This window comes from Aquarana catesbeiana, linkage group LG04 (assembly GCF_042186555.1).
Source record: "Aquarana catesbeiana isolate 2022-GZ linkage group LG04, ASM4218655v1, whole genome shotgun sequence".
Classification (NCBI taxonomy): Eukaryota; Metazoa; Chordata; class Amphibia; order Anura; family Ranidae; genus Aquarana; species Aquarana catesbeiana.
The window spans coordinates 128,372,480-128,395,043 of NC_133327.1; the positions used below are offsets into that span (position 1 = coordinate 128,372,480).

General features: G+C 40.7%; 1 protein-coding gene across 1 annotated transcript; it reads right to left on the reverse strand.

The window, feature by feature from the left end:
* Positions 1 to 651: 651 nt before the first annotated feature.
* Positions 652 to 19,293, reverse strand: LOC141139456 (apolipoprotein L3-like). The gene is made up of 4 exons (XM_073625551.1): positions 19,222 to 19,293; positions 18,165 to 18,229; positions 18,000 to 18,044; positions 652 to 4,280 (listed from the first exon to the last, which is right to left on the reverse strand). Exons 2-4 carry the CDS (start codon positions 18,201 to 18,203, stop codon positions 3,495 to 3,497), a joined length of 870 nt encoding a protein of 289 aa, XP_073481652.1. The 5' UTR covers positions 18,204 to 18,229; positions 19,222 to 19,293; the 3' UTR covers positions 652 to 3,494.
* Between the last annotated feature and the right edge of the window lie 3,271 nt (positions 19,294 to 22,564).

Genomic DNA, 22,564 nt, shown 5'->3' on the forward strand with positions numbered 1-22,564 from the left:
AATTTTATACATCTACACTATGGAGTCTCCCCTGTTTTGTCTTCATTGAGGGGTCTGGATATGTGGAGGATCCAGGGAAGATAATTGGTCTCCCCTCCCGCAGTTGTGGAAATCAACACCTGAACCTTAAACAAGTGTTTGTTTGCTGTTCCACTGAAGGAAGAGAGGACAGCTTTCTGGAGTGTTACCCAGGTGGAGATCACAGAAGCCGGCAGGCAAATGCAACAAGCCTTTTAGATCTCTATAATCTGAGATCCAACAGGTTCGGTAAGCGAGAATTTTTACTTTACCTAAAGTGGGAAGATCATCTGTGTGTGTCAAAGCGGAAGATTCATGGTTGATCCACAATACAAGATATCCTCACATGGACTTTATTGTTTATGATATATCACAAGGGTGTATATTTATAAGAAAAATTTTTTTTGCAGAGGAACAATTATTCATTTAATTGGTGTGTGAAGTGGGAGCAATTAGATTGCTGAGCACATAGATCAACATAATTTCTTTTTTCACAATAACACTAGTTCTAAAAGGCACATAATTATTTCACATTTCTGAAAAGGATTTCATTTAAATATGTTGGTATTAGGTTACTAGTATATAGAGTAACTTAGTTGCTCTTTATTTGTGATATATAAAGGTACAACAATGTATCACAATTTTTTTATTTATTTTTTCACAAAAATAGTGGTAAATCACATGGATAAAGCTGTTGTATACATTGTATCACAACATATATTCATTGGTGGTGCGCTTGTAATTTTCCATTAGGAAATAGTGACTAACTGGAAGACGAAGAGATGCATTACACAATATGGAATTGCAGCAACATGGAAGTCTTATTCACAAAGGCTTCATATATTCTGGGAAGAATGTTTTATTTCTCATTGCCTAAACATTGGAAGTTATTCAGAGTGGCTTTCCAATCCAAATACAGCATTAAACGCCAGAACCAGAATAAAGATGTATAAAGTTTAACTGTCCATGGACTGTCTGTTGTGTCACTTCAATGAGGGATAGGTGGTAATGGGAACACACTTCAGGGAAGAACGAACTACCCAGTAGCTCCTACGGGGGTAATGCGCTTCATGGGTGTCCCACCGAGATTTTACTTTCCTGCAAGTCCGTTGCCTCCAGCAATCTCGCAGACAGTCCCAGCAATACAGTGACTGTATCCCGAATAGTCTCAGGGGACCACTACTGACGGCACCTTGCCACATACAGAGATGCCTGGCATGGGTACAGCGCCAGCATTGTCACTTATTGCTACAATTTGCCTGCTACACATTTGGGAGTAGTGTGTGTGTGTATATATATATATATATATATATATATATATACATTTTAATTTTATCTATGGAATATCTACCTTTTGCCTTGTATTCCTACTTAAAAATAGCAGTGCGCTTCCTGGTATGTGAAGATGTCTAGGCTCTCCTCCTGTGCCTTTAGCCTAATAACTATATATCTACAGTTTGAGATCTTGTCCACTGCTGTCTCATGAGATTTGGGGTAAGATATGGTGATGTCCCTCACTGTTCTTGATGGAGGGCAAGCTGTACCTGAAAAATGTAGTTCAAAGATCCCCCTGCTTCTGCTTTATCCATTCGGTGGATGTGTGCTTTCTCCATCTCTACTTCTGCCCATTAAACATTACCCCACCAGCTATCTGATCACCAGTCATGCAGGGAGCAGCTCTGGCATGGGGAAGAAAGGCCATGTTCTTCTACCAAAATAATCATTTCCAACCAAAGCAAAACAAGGCATCATAAGTCAGTAACAGTGGCGGACCATCCATACAGGGTGCAGGGAGGCCGCCCCCCTAATGCATGCGCCCAGCCCCTAATCTACATGCAGGGCGCTGGATGCATGGACTCTAATGGGGTTTTTTATATTATTTTTTTTTAGACGCACATGATTAGAGCCTGAGGCTCTAATTGGCTTCAAAAAAGGGTGGGCTTGGGGCGCAGAGCACTGCATCCCAAGCCCACCCAGTTGTGTGATAATAGTGAAATAATATTCGCTATTGTCTTCCCGATTCTCCTCCCGGCCAATCAGGAAGCGGGTCCTGAAACCTGTCACCTGATTGGCTGAGAGGAGAAGCGATCCTATTGGCCACTGAGGAGGGAGGAGACGCAGGGCTGGTGACCGATCGGGGGGGGGGGGGAATGGGGGTGGTGGCAGGTGTATTGTTTGTCACCCCCCTCAAAAAATATACCAATAACCGCCACTGTTCAGTAATAAAGGAAAGTTCAACTACGTGGAGCCTGCTGTACAGGCAATACTAGTGACTAGTCCTTTGCACTCCACTAGCCTTTTTTGGGTACAGCTTCCATAGTACAGGTTCTTTTTTATATTAACAATGGTCATTTCTTGCTTGTAATGATTATGGGGAGTGAATCATGAGGCTAATAAACTTGTTAGGGGCCTTTTAAGGACTAAACTTTGCCTCCCTTGAACAGTGTATAGTAACAGACTAATAAACAAAATATTAAATGCAGCTCTTAAACTTTTTCCACCAAATATACAGTGAATATATATCCATCATAGGTTGCTGAAAATCTTATAGTGCAAATAATAATTCAAGCAAAATGTCCACTTCACTTTAAATATCATGTGATATCCTTCACCCCGGATCATTCAATCACCATCACCATGTGTCTTTCCACTGTGTTGTAAGACTCAACATTGACCAGAAAGATATGCTGCCTTAGCTTAGAACAGCTTGTTACACAGTATCCTCCAACTCCATTTACCCGTAGTTGGCGGAGCCTGATGTAAGTGTTTTCAAGTGGCTTTTATTGAATGATTTGATTGGATGCTTTTTTATGTGTATGTATGTTTCAAGCTACCAATAAATACTATACTATAAGATTTTATTCCACTGTTGGTACCTTATTATTGTGAGTGAGGCTATTACCCCCAGTAGAAGTGACGGATGGAGGTCTGATTATACCAGTGGAAACATTTGCAGACCGTGTAAGGATATTGTGGACGTCACATGATATTTAAAGTCAACTAGACTTTTTGCATGAATTATTATTTGCACTATAGGATTTTCAATAACCTGTGGTGGATATATATTCATCGAATATTTGGTGGAATATCCTGCTTGCCAGTGCTGCATAATATATATACATACACACACTTCCTATTCGCTACTAAGCTCTGAGATGAGTTTTGCGAAATAAGTACTACTTTGACCTTGAAGAAGGAGGAACACCCCCGAAAGCTTGTCCTGGAAGTTTGGATGGTAACTCAAATTTAAAAAGTTTCATCTCCAGTATTTAATGTTTTTTTTTTTTTTTTTTTTTACGATATAAGGAGTCATATTGTATTTGCAATGATTATAAGAAGTGTAAAATTTTGCAGATATTCAAACAAACTAATGCTAATGAACTTCTGTAAGCAACGTCAATACTAAGAAAGGGCCTCATATGTTTTGCAAGCCACTGTATATATAAATGTGTGTGTTCCCATTGTTATGCATTCCATTACCAAGTTAGTTCTAAAGTAAATTCTTTAATTTCATCAAGTAGGTTCCTATTGTTTTCTTGCATGTCATGCATTGTTCCTAGCAGTCCATCCGCAATCTTCCTTATCTCTTCTGCTGTCTCTGTTTTAGCACCTCTATGGAGCTCTACTGATCCCCTTACAAGAAAGGCGGCATCAATGATTATAAACAATGCGGCAAATACTCCAGAAACGGCACGAATTGCTCGCGCTCCCTGTGCTGCTAACTCAGCCCCTCGAGCTGCAGCTGTTGATATCCTCCCCAGTTGAGCCAATCTACCTACTTCCACTGCAACAAACAATCCTCTGCTCCCCAGTCTGGCAAAATCAGATACTTCTTCCATAAAAGGTACTTTAAGCTCATCTACGATTTGTGTAGAAAGTTTTTGGATATTTGAAGCAAGTTCTGTTAATGTTTCTATCATGATGTTAATTTTTTTTATCTTCTCACTTACTATATTACATTTCTTTTTAGTATTTACAGTATCTGCTATAGAAGCAGAAACTCCAGTGACTCCTCCAGCTGTAGCTACACCAATTCCAACACCACTAATTATCAAAGATGTGCCAAGTGTTACTGGAGCTAGAGCGATGCCTACAATAGTGAGGATTCCACCTGCAATCCCAGCTGTACTTCCCACAACACTGGCAATGGTGGCTCCCTTATGGAATTTGTCCACGTCGTCTGCAATAGTGTACAGTTCATTAATACAGCCTGAAATATCATCCTTCAAGATGGTTGATAGGCTTTCATACTCTTGACGATACTGTTAGGGAAAAAAAAAAAAAAACAATTAGAAATGTTTAGCACAGTTATGTTGGTTGCATAAGCATGGTTGGAATTATGCATGGTCAGCACAGACTGTGGTATAGATTGGCCAGGATGCTAGAGGCTACCCAGTCACCCACACATCATGCTGCTGGCTGCCACATTCCTGTCAGGGTTGCCAACCTCCCGCAGCATTTCTTACTGACAAAACATGGAAAATTGACTGGCGGAGCACATTTTTTACTGGCAACCTGAGAAATTACAGAACTCCTATTGAAACCTAACACAGTGAATATTTGAACAGTATAAACATGTTATGGAAACACTGACAATACCTATAACAAAGTAATTTGCTTGATTTACATTTAAAAAGTCAACACAGCATGAAATTATCAGCCCCTGATATTTATTGGCACTTGTCAGTAAATTTACTGGCGGTTGGCAACCCTGATTCCTGTGTATAAAATAAGTTCCTAGATGCAACCCTGCCTCCCAGTGTCATCAAACTGGGTCCTTATTCTTGTTGTCCCTCTAAAGTTTGTACGTTTGTTGTTGGAATTGTGTGCTATGTACCTACAGTTCACCCACTCTCACATGTATCCCCACAGGGATGATGGTAATTCCTGGTGCCGTCTCACAAATCCTCTATGGAGTCTGATGTTACAGCCGTCCAGCAGGATGATGTCCGGGATCTGGATAGCCAGGCCAGCAGAGATGTGTACCAGATGGGTACCAACCACTCCAATGTATAAGAAAAATAGGAACACAATCTAAGTGCACTCCGTATAATGTATAATTTATTAAAAAGTCTTTAACACATGCTAAAACTGAGCGCTCAAAGGTGCAACACTTAGAAGGATGGGCAGCAGCGCAATCACAAATCTGATGGCTGACGAGCACAGTGTGGCAGCGGGGGACGTCCGCAAGAAAGACTCCTCCCTCAATATACACAAATAAAGAAAGGAAAACATTACTAAAAATAAAACTACTTATTAGAAATAAAACAATTAAGGTCAAATTCTACGTTTAACCCCTTGGGAACCATAGCCCGAGTCTCATGGATTCACGCTGACTCAGCTGCCTGATGAAATTCCCCCCCCCCTCCAGTGTGGATACACTCTTTCTAAGCCCCAGAACTGTAAACACATAGGATTCCTACCGTGAAAAATTCTAAAATGTTTAGAAACATTGTGTGTGACTAATCCTCTTTTTATATTGTTTACATGTTCGGCAATGAGGACTCCCATAGGTCTGGAGGTTCTACCTATATATTGAAGACCGCAGTTGCACTGCAACATATAAACGACCCCTACAGTGTTGCACGTAATAACATTTTCTATCTGATAAAGCTTATTCGTGGCTGATGCTGTAAACTCTTTTCTCCTTTTGAGATTGTGTCTATATTGTTTACATACAGGACATTTCCCGCAGGTGTAGAAACCTGACAGGAAATTAAAAATACAGTTGTCTTCTTTAATCTTAGGGGGGTCACTCACACTTGGTGCTAAAATATCCCTTAACGTGGGAGGTCTTCTGTAAACAAATTTTGGGCGCGAGGGCAACACTGTCCCCAAAACACTATCTTTTTTTAAAATCTCCCAGTGCTTATTAACTATCCTCTCAAATCATTTGTGTTGGATATTGTTGTCAAGGATAATTTTGTATTCAAAGTTATCCTTTGATTTCTGTTTTCTGTCTGAATTACTAACTACAGAGGTACGGTCAAGGTTTCCAACACTGTTTATATCACCTGTAATATGTTCCTTGGCATAATCCTTTTGCAAAAAGCAGTCAGCCAATATGTTAGCTTGTGAAAAATAGTCCAAATCTAGGGCATAATTCCTCCTTAAACGGATGAATTGTCCCTTTGGGACGTTATATAGCCAGGAGTGATGGTGACGGCTATCTGATGGTATAAAGCCGTTTCTGCTGGTCGGCTTGAAATGGTTTCTAGTCTTAAAGCTATCCCCTTGTTTAAAGAGTTCCAAGTCTAGGAAGGCTATGCATCCGGCATCAGCATTCCAAGATAAATCAATCCCCTTACTGTTGCCATTAAGCCAGGACATAAAAAGCTGAAGGCTAATAATATCTCCCTCCCATATAATGATGAGATCGTCTATATATCTTTGGTAGCAGACCAGCTGAGCTGGTCTGCCACCAAAGACAAACTCCTCCTCCCACAGTGCCATGAAAATATTAGCAACACTGGGCGCAAATTGAGCGCCCATGGCTACTCCAAGTGTTTGTATGAAAAACTTTCCGTCGTACCAGAAATAATTTCTGGGCAGACAAAAATCCAAAGCTTGATTCATCTAATGCATCTAGGGCGGCATCGATTGATTTGGCTGCATGGGCAGATAAGGCATCCTTGACAGAGGTATGGCGCTGGAAGAACCCAATTACAAGGAGTTTTTCATATTTATCTAAAACACATAAGTCTTCTTCCCGGATAGACTTAGCATTTACTAATTCACTCATGTTGCAGCTGATAAAGGGTGCAAATTATCTGGCTGGGGGCCTATCAGATCATACACCACTATCTGTACACATGAGTCTGCCTTCAAGACTTAGAGGAGGAGCATGGAGATTGAACCCGGGCTGGATAGAGGTAGAGTCCGTGGCATCGCAGGTGACACCTTATGTTTCTAGTTATTGGGAGGACAACCTAGGTTCAGCGTCTTTGCCCATTGTATGGGATGCCTTTAAGGCGTGCATGCGGGGGCAATACATTTCGGCCATCAAACAGGCAAGGAATAACTTTAATAAGAAAATGCAAGAGTTACAGGAGGCAGAGAGGGCACGTGAAGCAGCACATGCCAAAGATCATTCAGATGTCACATACTCGGAGCTCTTGGAGGCGCGACGGGTGTTGGCGTTGCACTTTACAGAGTTGACCCATACTTCCTGGACAAGGAGGGCGGAGTCCATTTTTGAAAAGGGGGACAAAAATGAGAAACTATTGGCCATTTTGGCTGCGGAACAGAGACTTCAGACAAATATACCGTGCATTAGGAACAGACAAGGTAATCTTCTTACAGATCCCAATGACATTTTAGAAACATTTGTAGATTACTATAGAACCCTATATACCCCCATACCTACTTATAGTTCACAGGAGTTGGAAATGTTGCTAACGTCTCTAGAGATCCCTATGCTCTCAGAATCTGATGGGTCTGACCTGGAGGCTGAGATCACTGAAAAAGAGATCGAAACTGCCATCAAATCATTCCCACCGCATAAATCACCAGGGCCTGACGGTCTATGTATTGAATGGTACAGGGCAAACATAGAGACTTTGGTCCCATGACTCAAAACTATGTATCTTTTCTGTCTTAAAAACGAGATTTTACCGGAGTCACTGTTGGAGGCTCAGGTTATCCTATTACCTAAACCAGGGAAGGATCTGTTGGAGTGCTCCTCATATAGACCCATAGCATTATTGAACCAAGACCTCAAGATCTTAACCAAAATTCTGGCCACTAGACTATCAAAAGTCATCACTAGTTTAGTATCCATAGATCAAACAGGCTTTATCCCACAGAAATCCACAGACACAAACCTACGCAGGCTATATACAAACCTGCAGATTGATCATGTTAATAAAGGGACTAGGGTGGTCTTGTCCCTAGATATGGCTAAAGCGTTTGATTCTGTGGATTGGAACTATATGTCAGCAGTGTTACGTCACATGGGGTTTGGGGCCACATTTAGGACATGGATATCACTACTTTACAGTAAGCCAAAGGCAGCAATTAAATTGGGTGTCTCTGTTTCGCAGCCATTCGAGGTGGGCAGGGGAACGCGGCAGGGTTGTCCACTGTCGCCGTCCCTGTTCGCTCTAGCAATAGAGCCACTGGCTATAGCGCTTCGTAAATCCCAGGATGTACAGGCACTAAGGGTGGGGGGCATTCGCGAGTGTACTGCCCTGTACGCGGACGACATGCTTCTCTTCCTACAAGACCCAGGTCCGTCTCTAGAGGGAGTATTCAAAATACTGGAGGAGTTTTCGAGATTCTCAGGGTTGTGTGTGAACTGGGAGAAGTCTAGTGCGATGGCCATTGATCCTGGGGCATGGGCGGTGGCAACACAACGGGTCCCCATAACCTGGGTAACACAGTTTAAATACCTTGGTATCAATATAACGCCTAAAGTGAGTGACTATATGTCAATAAATCTTATGCCGGCACTGGCAAAAACTAAAATACAGCTGGAAGCATGGAAGCACCTACCACTCTCGCTTATAGGAAAAGTCAACCTCATTAAAATGAAGGTGTTGCCGGTTTTCTTGTACTTTCTGAGAAACTCCCCAGTCTGGGTCCCAGCAAAGTTTTTCAAAAAGATAAACAGTATATTTGGGTCTTTTATTTGGCCTGAAAAACACCCCAGAATAGGCCTTAGGACGCTGCAGGAGCCCTGGGGGCAGGGAGGGCTTGCTCTCCCAGACTTATTTAAATATTTTATAGCCAGACAAATGGTTGTGGGCAGAAGATGGTTGCTGCGTGATGACGGGGACGCGGCAAATGTGTTGGAAGCAGCCCATTTGGGGTCCTTTGAGAGCCTTTCATTTTTGCTATATAGAGGAACATCGGCTATGTCATCTACGACTGATTCAATGCGAGTAACAACTCGCGCATGGGTCAGAGTGAGGGCGTTGATGAAGTCTCAATCTGATGTGTGGTCCCCAGACACTCCCCTGTGGTTCAACCCCAAACTCCCACATTTTAACACAATTCCCGATCCAATCATTTGGGCCAGAGTTGGTATAAAACAATTGAAACATATAGTGGGTGGTAATAAACTTTTTACTTTTAACCAGCTGAAAGACCGGCACAAACTGCCTAACTGGTACTTTTTCCACTATTTGCAACTTAGCCATGCGTTTAAGTCGCAATTTGGATCAGACTCTCTAGTTATAGGTACATCTCCCATAGAATTATTATTGAGTGAGGAAAATTTAAAGAAACCTTTATCGGAGGTATACAAAGGGTTATTTGTTGAAACACCAAAAATGCTTAATAAGTGCAGAGACACTTGGAGTGCGCTAATCCCTGATTTTGGGAGAGACGACTGGGATGATATGTGGGACCACACATTTGGTATTTTAGTATCAACTAGAGACAGACTTATCCAATTCAAGTTGTTGCATAGGATTTATTATACTCCGGCGAAGCTGGCGGGCATATATGGCACTGGTACAAGTGAGTGCTGGCGTTGTGCGTACAGCCCAGCGGACTTTGACCATATTTTTTGGCATTGTCAGGAGATCAGGTAGTTCTGGACGGGGGTAACTAGCACTGTCCAGTCCTTGCTGAAAATGCCTATTCCACTCACGGTGTCGGTATGCCTGCTGGGCTTGCTAGAAGGTGTTGCGCCAAGAAGAGCTCAGAGGACATTGATTTCTATTGTTTTGTTTTATGCACGTAAAGCCATAGTAAGCTATTGGAAGAAGCCCGAGCCACCAATGGTACCCTTTTGGAAAGATATGATAAACAAGGTTCTCCCATTATATAAAGCTACATACTTAAGCAGGGGCTGCCCTATGAAATTTGAGAAGGTGTGGCAGTGTTGGATTGATGCTAATGAGACCCTAGCATAATGACTAAATGTATTACGAAGTGAGGGACATTATGGTAATACTGAAATCTAGGCGTGATTAGGTAGAAGATCCTTCTCTTTGTGAGTCTGTTACAGTGAAATATTGTATTAATAAGAATGTAAGGTTACTATCTCAAACACCATGATATAAGAATATGTTCCTATAATGGGTAGGGTCGCTGCACGGGATAGGGGGGAGGTGGGAGGGTGGGGGGGGGCAAGGGAGGGAGGGTTGGGAATGCAAGTTATGTTATGTTTTGTGTGTATGTTTTTAAAAAACTGTGAATAAACATAATTTTTCAAAAAATCCAAAGCTTGCAGGAGGAAATCTTGCAACGGGGGAGGGAGAGAAGATCCATCGAGAGCCCACTTAACGAAATCCAGGGCATCTTGGTGCCCTATGATGGTGTATAACGAGCTCACATCAGCGGTTACTAGAAGACTATTTTCTTTGCATGGAATGTGTTCTAAGATCTGAATGATGTGTTTCGTATCTTTAAGATACGCTTTGGTGGTGCATACCAACGGCTTCAAAAAATTATCTATATATTGACCAAGGCGATCTGTAATGGAGTCTATACCGTTTACAATGGGCCAGCCTGGAGGAGATCGCGCATCCTTGTGTATTTTGGGCAAAAAATACACTACTGGTCTCCTACAGGCACTGGGATCCAAGTATAACACCTCTTTTTTATTTAACACTCCCTGGGTTCTTCCCGAGGAGATGACTGTTTGTAACTCATTTTTACATTTAAAAACCGGGTCATTTCCTAACAATTGGTAAGTATTTCTATCTGATAACAAACGTTCCATTTCAAGTTTATAATAGGATTTGCTCATAACCACCACTCCTCCCCCCTTATCCACAGGATGGATCACCACGTTTTTGTTTTTCTCCAATGTACTAATACATTTCTTTAGATATGAAGGGTCACCTACTTTCCTAATTTTCATATCCTGTAAGTCACTTGTCACCATATATTTGAAAACTTCAATATGTCGATGGTCATTCTTGGGAGGATTAAAGATGGACTTATTTGCCAAACCAGAGTGCATCCCATTTGGGACACTCGCACTGGCTTGGCTCGACCTCTCCCCTGGTCTGGACAGAAAATACCTTTCTAATATTGAGGGTCCTAATGAACTTTTGTAAGCTAATGTAGGTTTGGAATTTGTTAAAATCCCTAACTGGAGTGAATTTAAGTCCTTTATCTAAAACTTTAAGTTCGTCTTCTGATAAATCAGTGCCGCTGATGTTATAAATCCCTGTGCCTAATGGGATTTTTGCCTTTTTAAATTTTCGTCTGGCTCTTCTCCCTCTCTTTCCCTTCTTTTTCCCCTTTGTGTGCTTCCAGTAGGAGTGTACCCCCATGGTGTTTGCCATTGGGGCTGGGGGTTCCCTAAAAAACCATCACCTCGATAGGAGTCATCATTGAGGAATGGGGTAAACCTATTGTGAATGGGTATAGGGGCTCTGTCATACTGACTATCATCCCCTCCATAGCTCCGATTGTGATCGTTGTGTACATGGTGGCCCCTATTTTATGTATTACTAGAATGTTTCTCTCTAGAAGGACGAGGAGGGCCCCAGCTGTCCTCTCTATATCCTTGATTATAAGGCATGGGGTGAGGGTGTTGGTTCCCTCTCCTATTACCCCCTCTGGTGAACTGTCCCCTCCCTCTGTTATTAGGATACACATTTCCTTTGGGAATAGCTCCCTGTGAATTAGGGGGTCTGGATTGGGAAATGGGGGTACTGGGAGGCGGTCTAGGTTCAACTGACAAAGCAGAAATATTAATGGGCCCAGGATCCAACGTCTGTATTCTAGATTGCCATTTGAAAACCTCTCCCTTAGAGTAATCACCAGAATCTCTGATGTATTTACTCTTTTTCTTTTCCTGAGTTTCTTTATCCCATTTCACCATTTTGTTTTTTAATTCACCAGAAAGCCTAGAGAAGTCAGGTTCATTTTGAAATGGCTCAATTTTGGTTTTCAAATCCGCAATTTGTTTATCTAAAATTTTCATTTGTTTTCTAAGCAATAAAATGTCAAAAAAGGCAAAAATCCCATTAGGGACAGGGATTTATAACATCAGTGGCACTGATTTATCAGAAGACGAACTTAAAGTTTTAGATAAAGGACTTAAATTCGCTCCAGTTAGGAATATTAACACATTCCAAACCTACATTAGCTTACAAAAGTTTATTAGGACCCTCAATATTAAAAGGTATTTCCTGTCCAGACCAGGGGAGAGGTTGAGCCAAGCCATTGCGAGTGTCCCAAATTGGATGCACTCTGGTTTGGCAAATAAGTCCATCTTTAATCCTCCCAAGAATGACCATCGACATATTGAAGTTTTCAAAAATATGGTGGCCAGTGACTTACAGGATATGAAAATTAAGAAAGTAGGTGTTGGAATTTAACATGAATATCATATTTCTGGATGTTGTACACATATTTCTTTACTTCCAAGAGAAGCTAGACTTTGAAGGAATAAAGGTTTCACACTCCCGGGAGGACAGGATGCTGCCACCCAGGTGGGAATGTAACCTGTTAAGCTTCCATTGCGCATGACAATGCTGGCTCCGATCTGTCTATGGGAATTTCCTGATTAGCTACTATACACCCAGGCTTCAAAGACAGCTAAACTGACAGGGATGATGGATGAGGTGAGATACAAAAAATCAAGGGCCCAGGTATTTGTAGAATTTGACATTGGTCGGATGATGGCAATTCATGGACAAACACTGCCCCCCAGAGGCCAGTTAGGGCAAGACAGGCATGATAGCCTGTTGAGGGAACGCCCCAGAGACACTGTGATTCGTCCAAAGGCAAAGTTGGGCAGGCAAAAGGGGGGGGGGGTCTGGATGAGGTATGTTTGTTAAAAGGAAATGTTTGCCAGAGAAACTTTCTCTTTAAGACCTGAGGACCAGCCTGAGAGGATGTGCTAAGTAACAATCTTGTATTGTGTTATGATTGTAGGCCTTGTAATATTGCAATTTCTTGTAGTACCTTTATGTTAGTTTTCCTAATTCTGCTGTTTTAGTACATTCCTATTTTATTGGTAAATAAATGTAACTTGTTTACTAAGCAGAGGTGTTTGTTATAGCATTATGCTTATCAGACTCCTACAGATTAGCAACTATAGGAATTAGACAAATTAATACATGGGTGCAGTAGTTATATAGGATATACTAGATTGTATAATATTGTACCGATTACTTCAGTAGGTGACCCTTCATATCTAAAGAAAGGTATTAGTACATTGGAGAAAAACAAAAATGTGGTGATCCGTCCTGCGGATAAGGCAGACCAGCTCAGCTGGTCTGCTACCAAAGATATATAGACAATCTCATCATTATATGGGAGGGAGATATTATTAGCCTTCAGCTTTTTATGTCCCGGCTTAATGGCAACAGTAAGGGGATCCATTTATCTTGGAATGCTGATGCCGGACGCATAGCCTTCCTAGACTTGGAAATCTTTAAACAAGGGGATAGCTTTAAGACTAGAAACCATTTCAAGCTGACCGACAAACGGCTTTATACTATCAGATAGCTGTCACCATCACTCCTGGCTATATAACGTCCCAAAGGGACAATTCGTCCGTTTAAGGAGGAATTGTGCCCTAGATTCGGACTATTTTTCACAAGCTAACATATTGGCTGACCGCTTTTTGCGAAAGGATTATGCCAAGGAATATATTACAGGTGATATAATCAGTGTTGAAAATCTTGACCGTACCTCTCTAGTTAGTAATTCAGACAGAAAACAGAAATCAAAGGATAACTTTGAATACAAAATTATCCTTAACTACAATATCCAGCACAAAAGATTTGAGAGGATAGTTAATAAGCACTGGGATATTTTAAAAAAGGATAGTGTTTTGGGGACAGTGTTGCCCTCACGCCCAAAATTTGTTTACAGAAGACCTCCCACGTTAAGGGATATTTTAGCACCAAGTGTGATTGACCCCCCTAGGATTAAAGAAGACAACCGGATTTTTAATTTCCTGTCAGGTTTCTACGCCTGCGGGAAATGTCCTGCATGTAAACAATATAGACACAATCTCAAAAGGAGAAAAGAGTTTACAGCATCAGCCACGAATAAGCTTTATCAGATAGAAAATGTTATTACGTGCAACACTGTAGGGGTCGTTTATATGTTGCAGTGCAACTGCGGTCTTCAATATATAGGTAGAACCTCCAGACCTATGGGAGTCCTCATTGCCGAACATGTAAACAATATAAAAAGAGGATTAGTCACACACAATGTTTCTAAACATTTTAGAATTTTTCACGGTAGGAATCCTATGTGTTTACAGTTCTGGGGCTTAGAAAGAGTGTATCCACACTGGAGGGGGGGGGGGATTTCATCAGGCAGCTGAGTCAGCGCGAATCCATGTGGATCCATGAGACTCGGGCTATGGTTCCCAAGGGGTTAAACGTAGAATTTGACCTTAATTGTTTTATTTCTAATAAGTAGTTTTATTTTTAGTAATGTTTTCCTTTCTTTTTTAGTTTATTTGTGTATATTGATATTTGAATGTCATGTTATTTGAGTTTTACACAGTAATGGCAGCGGGATAGAGGTTCCGTTATTAATCTATGAATTTTGGCTTATGTTTTTACCCAAATTGGGATATATAATGCCCTTATTTTATGTTCTATAGCACCTGTTGTTTGGCAGGTGGCAATGGGAGGTGTCCCCGTACAAATAGGTGGAGGTTTAATCCATTTCCGGTTCCTCCACTGCCTGTATGGAGACTCTCCGCATCTAAGTATCTATGGGAGGCATCTCCGTGGTTGCTGTAATCCATGCGGACACTCCCCATTCCTTTATAAGCTGCTGGGTGACTGTCAGTCTCCACCCCTCGCTGACGAAGTCCAGCCAGGATGTAACGCCGCGTATGGGGGGAGGAGTTTTTCTTGCGGACGTCACCCGCTGCCACACTGTGCTTGTCAGCCATCAGATTCGTGATTGCACTGCTGCCCATCCTTCTAAGTGTTGCGCCTTTGAGCACTCAGTTTTAGCATGTGTTAAAGACTTTTTAATAAATTATACATTATACGGAGTGCACTTAGATTGTGTTCCTAGTTTTCTTATACATTGGAGTGGTTAGTACCCATCTGGTACACATCTCTGCTGGCCTGGCCATCCAGATTCCGGACATCTCCCTGCTGGACGGCTGTAACATCAGACTCCATAGAGGATTTGTGAGACAGCACCAGGAATTACCATCATCCATGTGGGGATACATGTGAGTTTGACCTCTGCTTGCAGAGGTCCACGGAATCTGGTAAGCACATTTTTGTTTATCAGGGAGAAGCTGCATATGACCGATTGCAATATTGAATATCCATCATTCATGTGTCATAGGATATTTGACAGCCACTATACTCCGGATGTACATTGAACTTTTATATTTTAGCTTTATTCATTGCGCTGCACTACCCCTATTATTATATAGGTTTGTAGGCATATGTGATCACCTTAAGTGTTCAGCTTGCATATTTTTTGCGATTTTACATTTGTTTGCACTGATTGTCCCCTACTTTACAGTTCACCCACTCTGGCTAAGTTAACCTAGAAATGACCTGCTAGCAGAGGCATTGCTAGGGGGTGGCTATTGGGGCTATAGCCCCGAATCTGGGGCCCATAGCCCTCAGTCTCTCACTGGGGGAAGCGATGCCATCAGTGGCGGATGTGGGCGCTGTGCAGATAACTAACATCTCAGCCATTTTACTTTTGTTCTGCCACTGCACTGGTTGCTAGAGCCACCCAGGGTCTAGCAACCCGTGATGTCACGTAACCTGAGTGACACAGTGGGAGCCTGAGGCAGTGGTGTCACTGGGGGGGTGGGGGCCGCCTTCCCTTCCTCTCTATTTACATCCACACAGGAGGAGGAGGATCACGAGGGACACACCACTGTGTACAGTATATCCGTCAGCGCTGTTCTGAGGTCTGTACATTTTTACTATACAGTATGTATGTGGACTTGTGCAGGGGACTATGGGAGGGGAGAGGGGGTGCCTATACTGATGGGGGGTCTGCACTGAAGGGGGATGTCTATACTGATGGGGGTCTGCACTGAGGAGGGTCTATACTGATGGGGGGTCTGCACAGAGGGGGGGCGGCTGCACTGAGCGGGTGTCTATACTGATGGGGGAGGTCTATACTAAGGGAGGGGTGGTCTGTACTGAGGGGGGTCTGTACTGATGGAGGGGGGTGGTCTGTACCATGCCCGCAGCCTCTGACATCTCTTGTACCATGCCCGCGGCCTCTACCATCCCATGTACCATGCCCGCAGCCTCTGACATCTTCTGTACCATGTCTGCAGCCTCTGCATCACCTTATATATATTTATTTATAACATATATATACACACACATTTTTATTATATACATGTGTATGCCCGCCCAAGCGTATGACTTTCTTTACTTCGCTGCTATGGGCTCTAGCCCCATATCTTTAGTAGGCCTAGCAACGCCCCTGCCTGCTAGTAGGGTGACAGTTTTTTTATGTAGAGTGCAATGTCTTTTTCAGCATCTCCAGCCCTGGATTCAGATTGCCTTTTGAGGCTATGACTTATAATACCAAGGTTAGCCAGTTAACACCATGCTAGGGATTTGTCAATCTAAAACAGTTGCCCCAGGGAAGCAAGAAAGTATAAATGACATGTGCATAAGCAAGTATTGGGGAGGCTCCGTTCCCTGCGAGCGGCGCGACGCACGGGGGCAGAGCCTGGCGGCAAATTCAAAAAAATGTCAAAATCATAACACATACAGTACTGTAATCTTACAGATTACAGTACTGTATGAAATGATTTCACATCCCTTTTGTCCCCAGTGCTCTGGCCCATGCCCTGCATGCACTTTTACATGATATACACTGTTCTTTCTGCCTGGAAACTGGAGATTGTCCATAGCAACCAAAAAGTGTCCCTTTACATCAAAAGTGGCTTTAGACCAGCTAGAAAACAGCGATAGTAAATTAGAACACTTGCAGAATTGAGCGATAGTGAATTGTGGGGAAATTTATTTTATTACTATTTTTTTTAATTTTTTTAATTATTTATTTTTATTTATTATAATTTATGTTTTTGTGTTTCAAACTTTATCATACCCGGGATATTTACTAGACTCTGGTTTGGACAGATTTAAGTGTGTTATTGTTAAGATTTACAGACCTACAATATAAAACGCCAAATTTCCATGCAAAATAATTGTACCGCTTTCAGCACCTAAAATCCGAAATAATCATACCGCCAGGGAGGTTAAGGGATAGTGAGACCCGCTTTCTCTTTCAACAACCCCTGAGTGTACTGATGAAGCTAGACAGCGAAATGCGTTGGCGCACAGGGGCTCACTACCATGTATACCATGCATATTCATCCTTGCCATATATTGTGTATCATATGCTTTTAATTCTTTCTCTTTTTTTTTTGCTATTCTGTCCCATGTACTGTTATAAATAAAATATACTTTTTTATACTCATTACTGTCCATTGTGCCTCTACAGTCCGACCTTGGGCTATTTACATGCCCATTTTTTTCTCTAATATGCCAGTTAAATAAACTCTACAACACGAAAGCCTGGTTGATTTATTATAGATGTCCAGGATTCCTCACCAATACCTCAATAAATGCAATATCTAGCTTTAGTGAGATTCTAGTATTTATTAGGCAAAATTTTCTTGGAGATTCTCTGTGTCTGATAATTCATTTTATCTGTTGCTTAGGGTTTGAGATGCAATTAGGTGAATAAAGATTCATTTTTTTCATATTTTTTCTCATATTTTTTAATTTTTTTTATTTTGTTATGGATGTTTCTAGGTTTTCTGTGGGACACCTTTATACATTCATCCCAAGCTCTGAAAGTAGTCAAGTAACGTGTTAAAAGGAGCTGACAGCTGCACCTGCTGGCTGTAAATATGAAATATGCATAAGCAATATTTTTATTTTTACTTGAATAAAAATGAAGACATATTTTCAATCTGTAATCTGGAAATCTAGAATGCAGGAATGCCATCTGTAGCCTTAACAAACATTAGGCAGAATTCAGCAGGCATGTTCAAGATGCTTTATGGTTAAATCTTTACAGGATATACTTTATATTACCTCATTTAGCTTCATTTGCATCTGTCTTTTGCTTGAATAATTAGTCTGTAAGAACAAAGAGGTACATCAATATCTGAATTGTATTATATATATATATATATATATATATATATATATATATATATATATAATTTCTTCAGAAGTAGTAAATTCCATTTAGCCTACCATTTCTGGTTTTACTTCTTGAAAAGGCTGCTGGTTCATAGATTATATGTGATGATGCACTAAAACTAATAAAGAAAAATATTTTTAATCTTTTAAAATAATCTCAAGTGCAATATCAGTGGTATGTAGATGCTGCATTTATTAATAATTGTTCTTTTTATCTAATTAAATAACTAGTGGAATACAATGTTATATTTTATATAATGACCAACTGACGTATTTTTTAAAGTGCATTAAAATGTTTCCAATTCAAACATTAAATGATTTGAGAACAGATAAGTGCAATTGGAAGATTTTTGCTAGATTCCAAGCGGAAATTAATAGAGTTGCTGTACTTTTTGTATAGGACTGGGAAAGATGTAATGGATATCAAAATGAAGTAAATGAATAAAAAAAATACATTCCAAGTAAACATTTTTTTTTTATTCTGTCCCTCTCCCTTCATTTTTTGGAATAAGCATGTCAAGGAAAGAAGAGGACGCAGTATGTGATATAGCACAACTTCAAATGTTCTTATATACGATATAGGATAATGATAAAACCAGCTTAGTATCCCAAACCTTAGTCTGCAAAAATACACCACAGGCAAAAATAATACTAAAGACATCCCTGCGCAGTTACCAACTATGATATAAGGAAAACTTCAATATTTACTGCTTGTAAATGCAGATAGCCTATGCCACAGGTATCAAACACAAGGCCCTCCAGGCCATTTCATGTGGCCCTTGCGCTTCTCCTGCAGCTGCAGGAGAGCTCCAGCCCACCTCTGGTCCTTCTTCAGACCCTTACTTTCTGCTTTCAAGCAATGCATCCAGCTTCTTCCCAGCAGCAGCATAAGGAAAAGGGGGTACACTGTGATGTAAAGGAGAGTGGGGGACTCAACTTCTGATGGTGGGGTGGCTCTTGACATCCAATGTAAGGGGAGGGGATGCGCTGGACATCTAATCTTACAGATCTAAATGGCCCTTTTGAGGGCAATCATAATGCTGATGCGGCCCGCAATAAAATTGAGTTTGACACCCCTGGCCTATGCCCTGTAGACAATATAAAAACTTACTTTGCTTCAGGGGAGGTGAGATGCTCGCTGTTCAGGTGACTGTGTCTTAAATGTGAAAGTGAAGGAATTCTCCATTTATATACTCCTTAAATGTGAAAGTGAAAGAATTCTCCTTTTATATACTCCACCTTGATGAAGCTATTCAAAAGCTAATTTCTGTGTTACACATATGGTTCTATTTTTGAAGTCAGTGTATGTGATGGAAACCCCTTGTAGTGATATATATACAAAAATGATGTGCAGCACTCAAAAGTATGCAAAAACAATTAAATCAAAATGTGAATGACCACAGAAAATTGAAAGTTACCTACTTCTATACCTTCTGTATAATGTAAATAACCATAAGTGGCATAAAAGGTCAATAAGTGAAATATGAATATCAACAAATAAAAATGATATGGAACAATAACATGAAGATCACAGGACATCCATTCAGTGAGTCCATATATTGTTATACAAAAATTAATATAACATGAAAAAGAGGTCCATAAAAAAAATATAGTGAGGAGAAGATAATTTCTAGGTCAAGAAATTTCCACGTGACATTAATAAGAGGTGAAAAAACAGCAGTAAAACCACCACCAGTTGTGAAAAGGCTTATCGGAGTAAGAGGACTCAAATGGGCTTATGCTCAATAAGTCAGTAGAGCTTGTGGTGTAAAACACCAATCCATGGGACATCTACGTCTGTAATGGTCAGCAGAAATGGCCAGCGTGATGTACTGGATCCTCTCATGCAGTCAAACAATATAGCCAAAAAGGGAGAAAAAAAAATCCACATAGTGTGAACCAGTTTATTAAAATAGTGAACACTCACATTTAGTAGGTGTATAAAGCGCTTAAAATGTACAATATAACCAACGCAATGGCATCCGCAGGGCTCGTCCCGATGCATTTTTTCTAAGGAGATATCATCTGGGGTGTGAGCCTGCTGTAGCCACTGCATTTATATAAGATATAGAACCCCCAATCATGTAAATGCCCACCTGTGATTGCAATCTGTGCTTCTGAAAAGGGATGAGCCGAACACCCCCCAGTTTGGTTCGCACCAGAACCTGCGAACGGACCGAAAATTCGCACGAACGTTAGAACCCCATTGACATCTATGGGACTCGAACGTTCAAAATCAAAAGTGCTAATTTTAAAGGCTAATTTGCATGGTATTGTCCTAAAAAGGGTTTGGGGACCTTGTTCCTGCTCCAGGGGACTTGTATCAATGCAAAAAAAAGTTTTAAAAACGTCCGTTTTTTCGGGAGCAGTGATTTTAATGATGCTTAAAGTAAAAAAAAAAAGTGAAATATTCCTTTAAATATCGTACCTGGGGGGTGTCTATAGTATGCCTGTAAAATGGCACGTGTTTCCCGTGCATAGAACAGTCCCAGCACAAAATTACATTTTTAAAGGAATAAAAGTCATTTAAAACTGCTTGCGGCAAGGGGGGCAGGAGGCGGAGCCTAGCGGAGCAGACATGCATTGTTAGAGCTCCACACCGCTGAGGAGAGAAGAGAAGGACAAAGCGGAGCCTGTAGGCTCAAAAGGTATCCATTTGAATCTTTTTGCCCCAGGGAACAAACTGTGAAAGTTTGGGCAGGAAATATGGTACTGGGAGGAAACCGTGGCAGAAATAAAAATCACCTCACAAAGAGCTCACAGGCACTCACTGCAGCTGAAGCAGCTCCAGTCACCTCACAAGATACAGCATCAGGGCGCTCTCACAGACAGAAAATGTCACAGCAAGACTCTCCATTTGAGTCAGATACAGAACAAATCCTCTCACAAACTTCTCCACAAGCCTCCTCAGCATCCTCAGCAATATTATTACAATTTGAAAAGATGCTTCATAAGGCTTTAAAACAAACCTCAGACCAAATAACAAAAAGCCTAACCAAAGAAATAAGAGAGCTGGGAAACCGCACCACAGCCTTAGAAATAAAAATGGATGAAATTGAAATTACAACCCAAGAAAATATAACAGAATTGGAACAATTAAAAAAAGAGAATTTAATACTTCAAACTAAGCTCGAAGATTACGAAAATAGAGCCAGACGTTCAAACTTGCGCATAAGGGGAATACCTGAAACTGTGACAGACCTGCAATCTACTATTACTGCTCTATTACAAGAACTAAAGCCAGATATCCCTATTGAACGTTTAGAACTGGACAGAGTACACAGGGCCCTCACAGCCAAAAAGAAAGATGGACCCCCACGTGATATAATCACAAAATTTCATTATTACAGAACGAAAGAACAAATACTAATTGCTGCAAGAGAAAAAAAGGAACTTAATTTTCAAAGAGACACAATTATCAAATTTTTGCTGACCTATCCCAACTTACTATTACTAAAAGACGATCCATGAAACCCTAACTAATGGAACTGCAACGCCACAACATTATGTATCAATGGGGCTTCCCCTTTTCAGTCAGATTTAACTACCAAGGTACAATTTACAGAAGCAGATCAGCAGATGAACTACAACAAACCCTTTTAAAATTAAATCTGACAGAACCCACAAGCAGCAACACTCCCACACACAGAAGAATGGCGTCATCTTCACCTTCAGACAGCACCCAGAAAATTTCAGAACAAAATGGGAATCATCATTCTCACAAAAGAGGCCGTTATGCCACATCATCCATGGACCAAGAAGATTCAATGGACTGACATCCTAATTCCTGATATCTCTTCATTTATTATACTAAGAGATGGTTCTCTATAAAAAACCTATATTTATAACTGAATGTAACTGCATTCTGATAGTCACACACTGTGTGGGATCATGTTACATTCCAGTTATATTTCTTATTACTTCTGATTCATATAGCCTTAGAATATATAAGTGAAATAAGGAAATTCTTGTTCAGTTATATATTATCAGGTAATAACAATAGATTTATTACTTTTTAGGACAAATATGTTCAATAATCCAGAAGTAATGGAAGCTTTTTCTTTCTTTTCTTAAAACAAATATATTATTACCTAACTAGTTCCTAGAACTATGTTTTTGTTTATTCTAATCTGAAGCAATACAACCTCAATTTTATGAGTTAACATATCTAAACAGTTACATATGAATAAAATATGTAATTGTTTACTCTAAAAGGGTTAAAATCCCAAAATAATTTAAACTATCTTCATCAATACCAAAGTTATTAACAGTACCTTTCTAACTGAATTATTTAGCCTAGGGCAAGACTAACCATATACAACCACCCTGGAATAAATAATTTCAACAAAAACTATATTCTGCACTCCAATTAATGAAACATCATTTTGATGTCTTTTGACATAGCACTTCTCTCCTGTAAGCGGAAGATCCGTGTACCCCCATTAGCCCTCCTC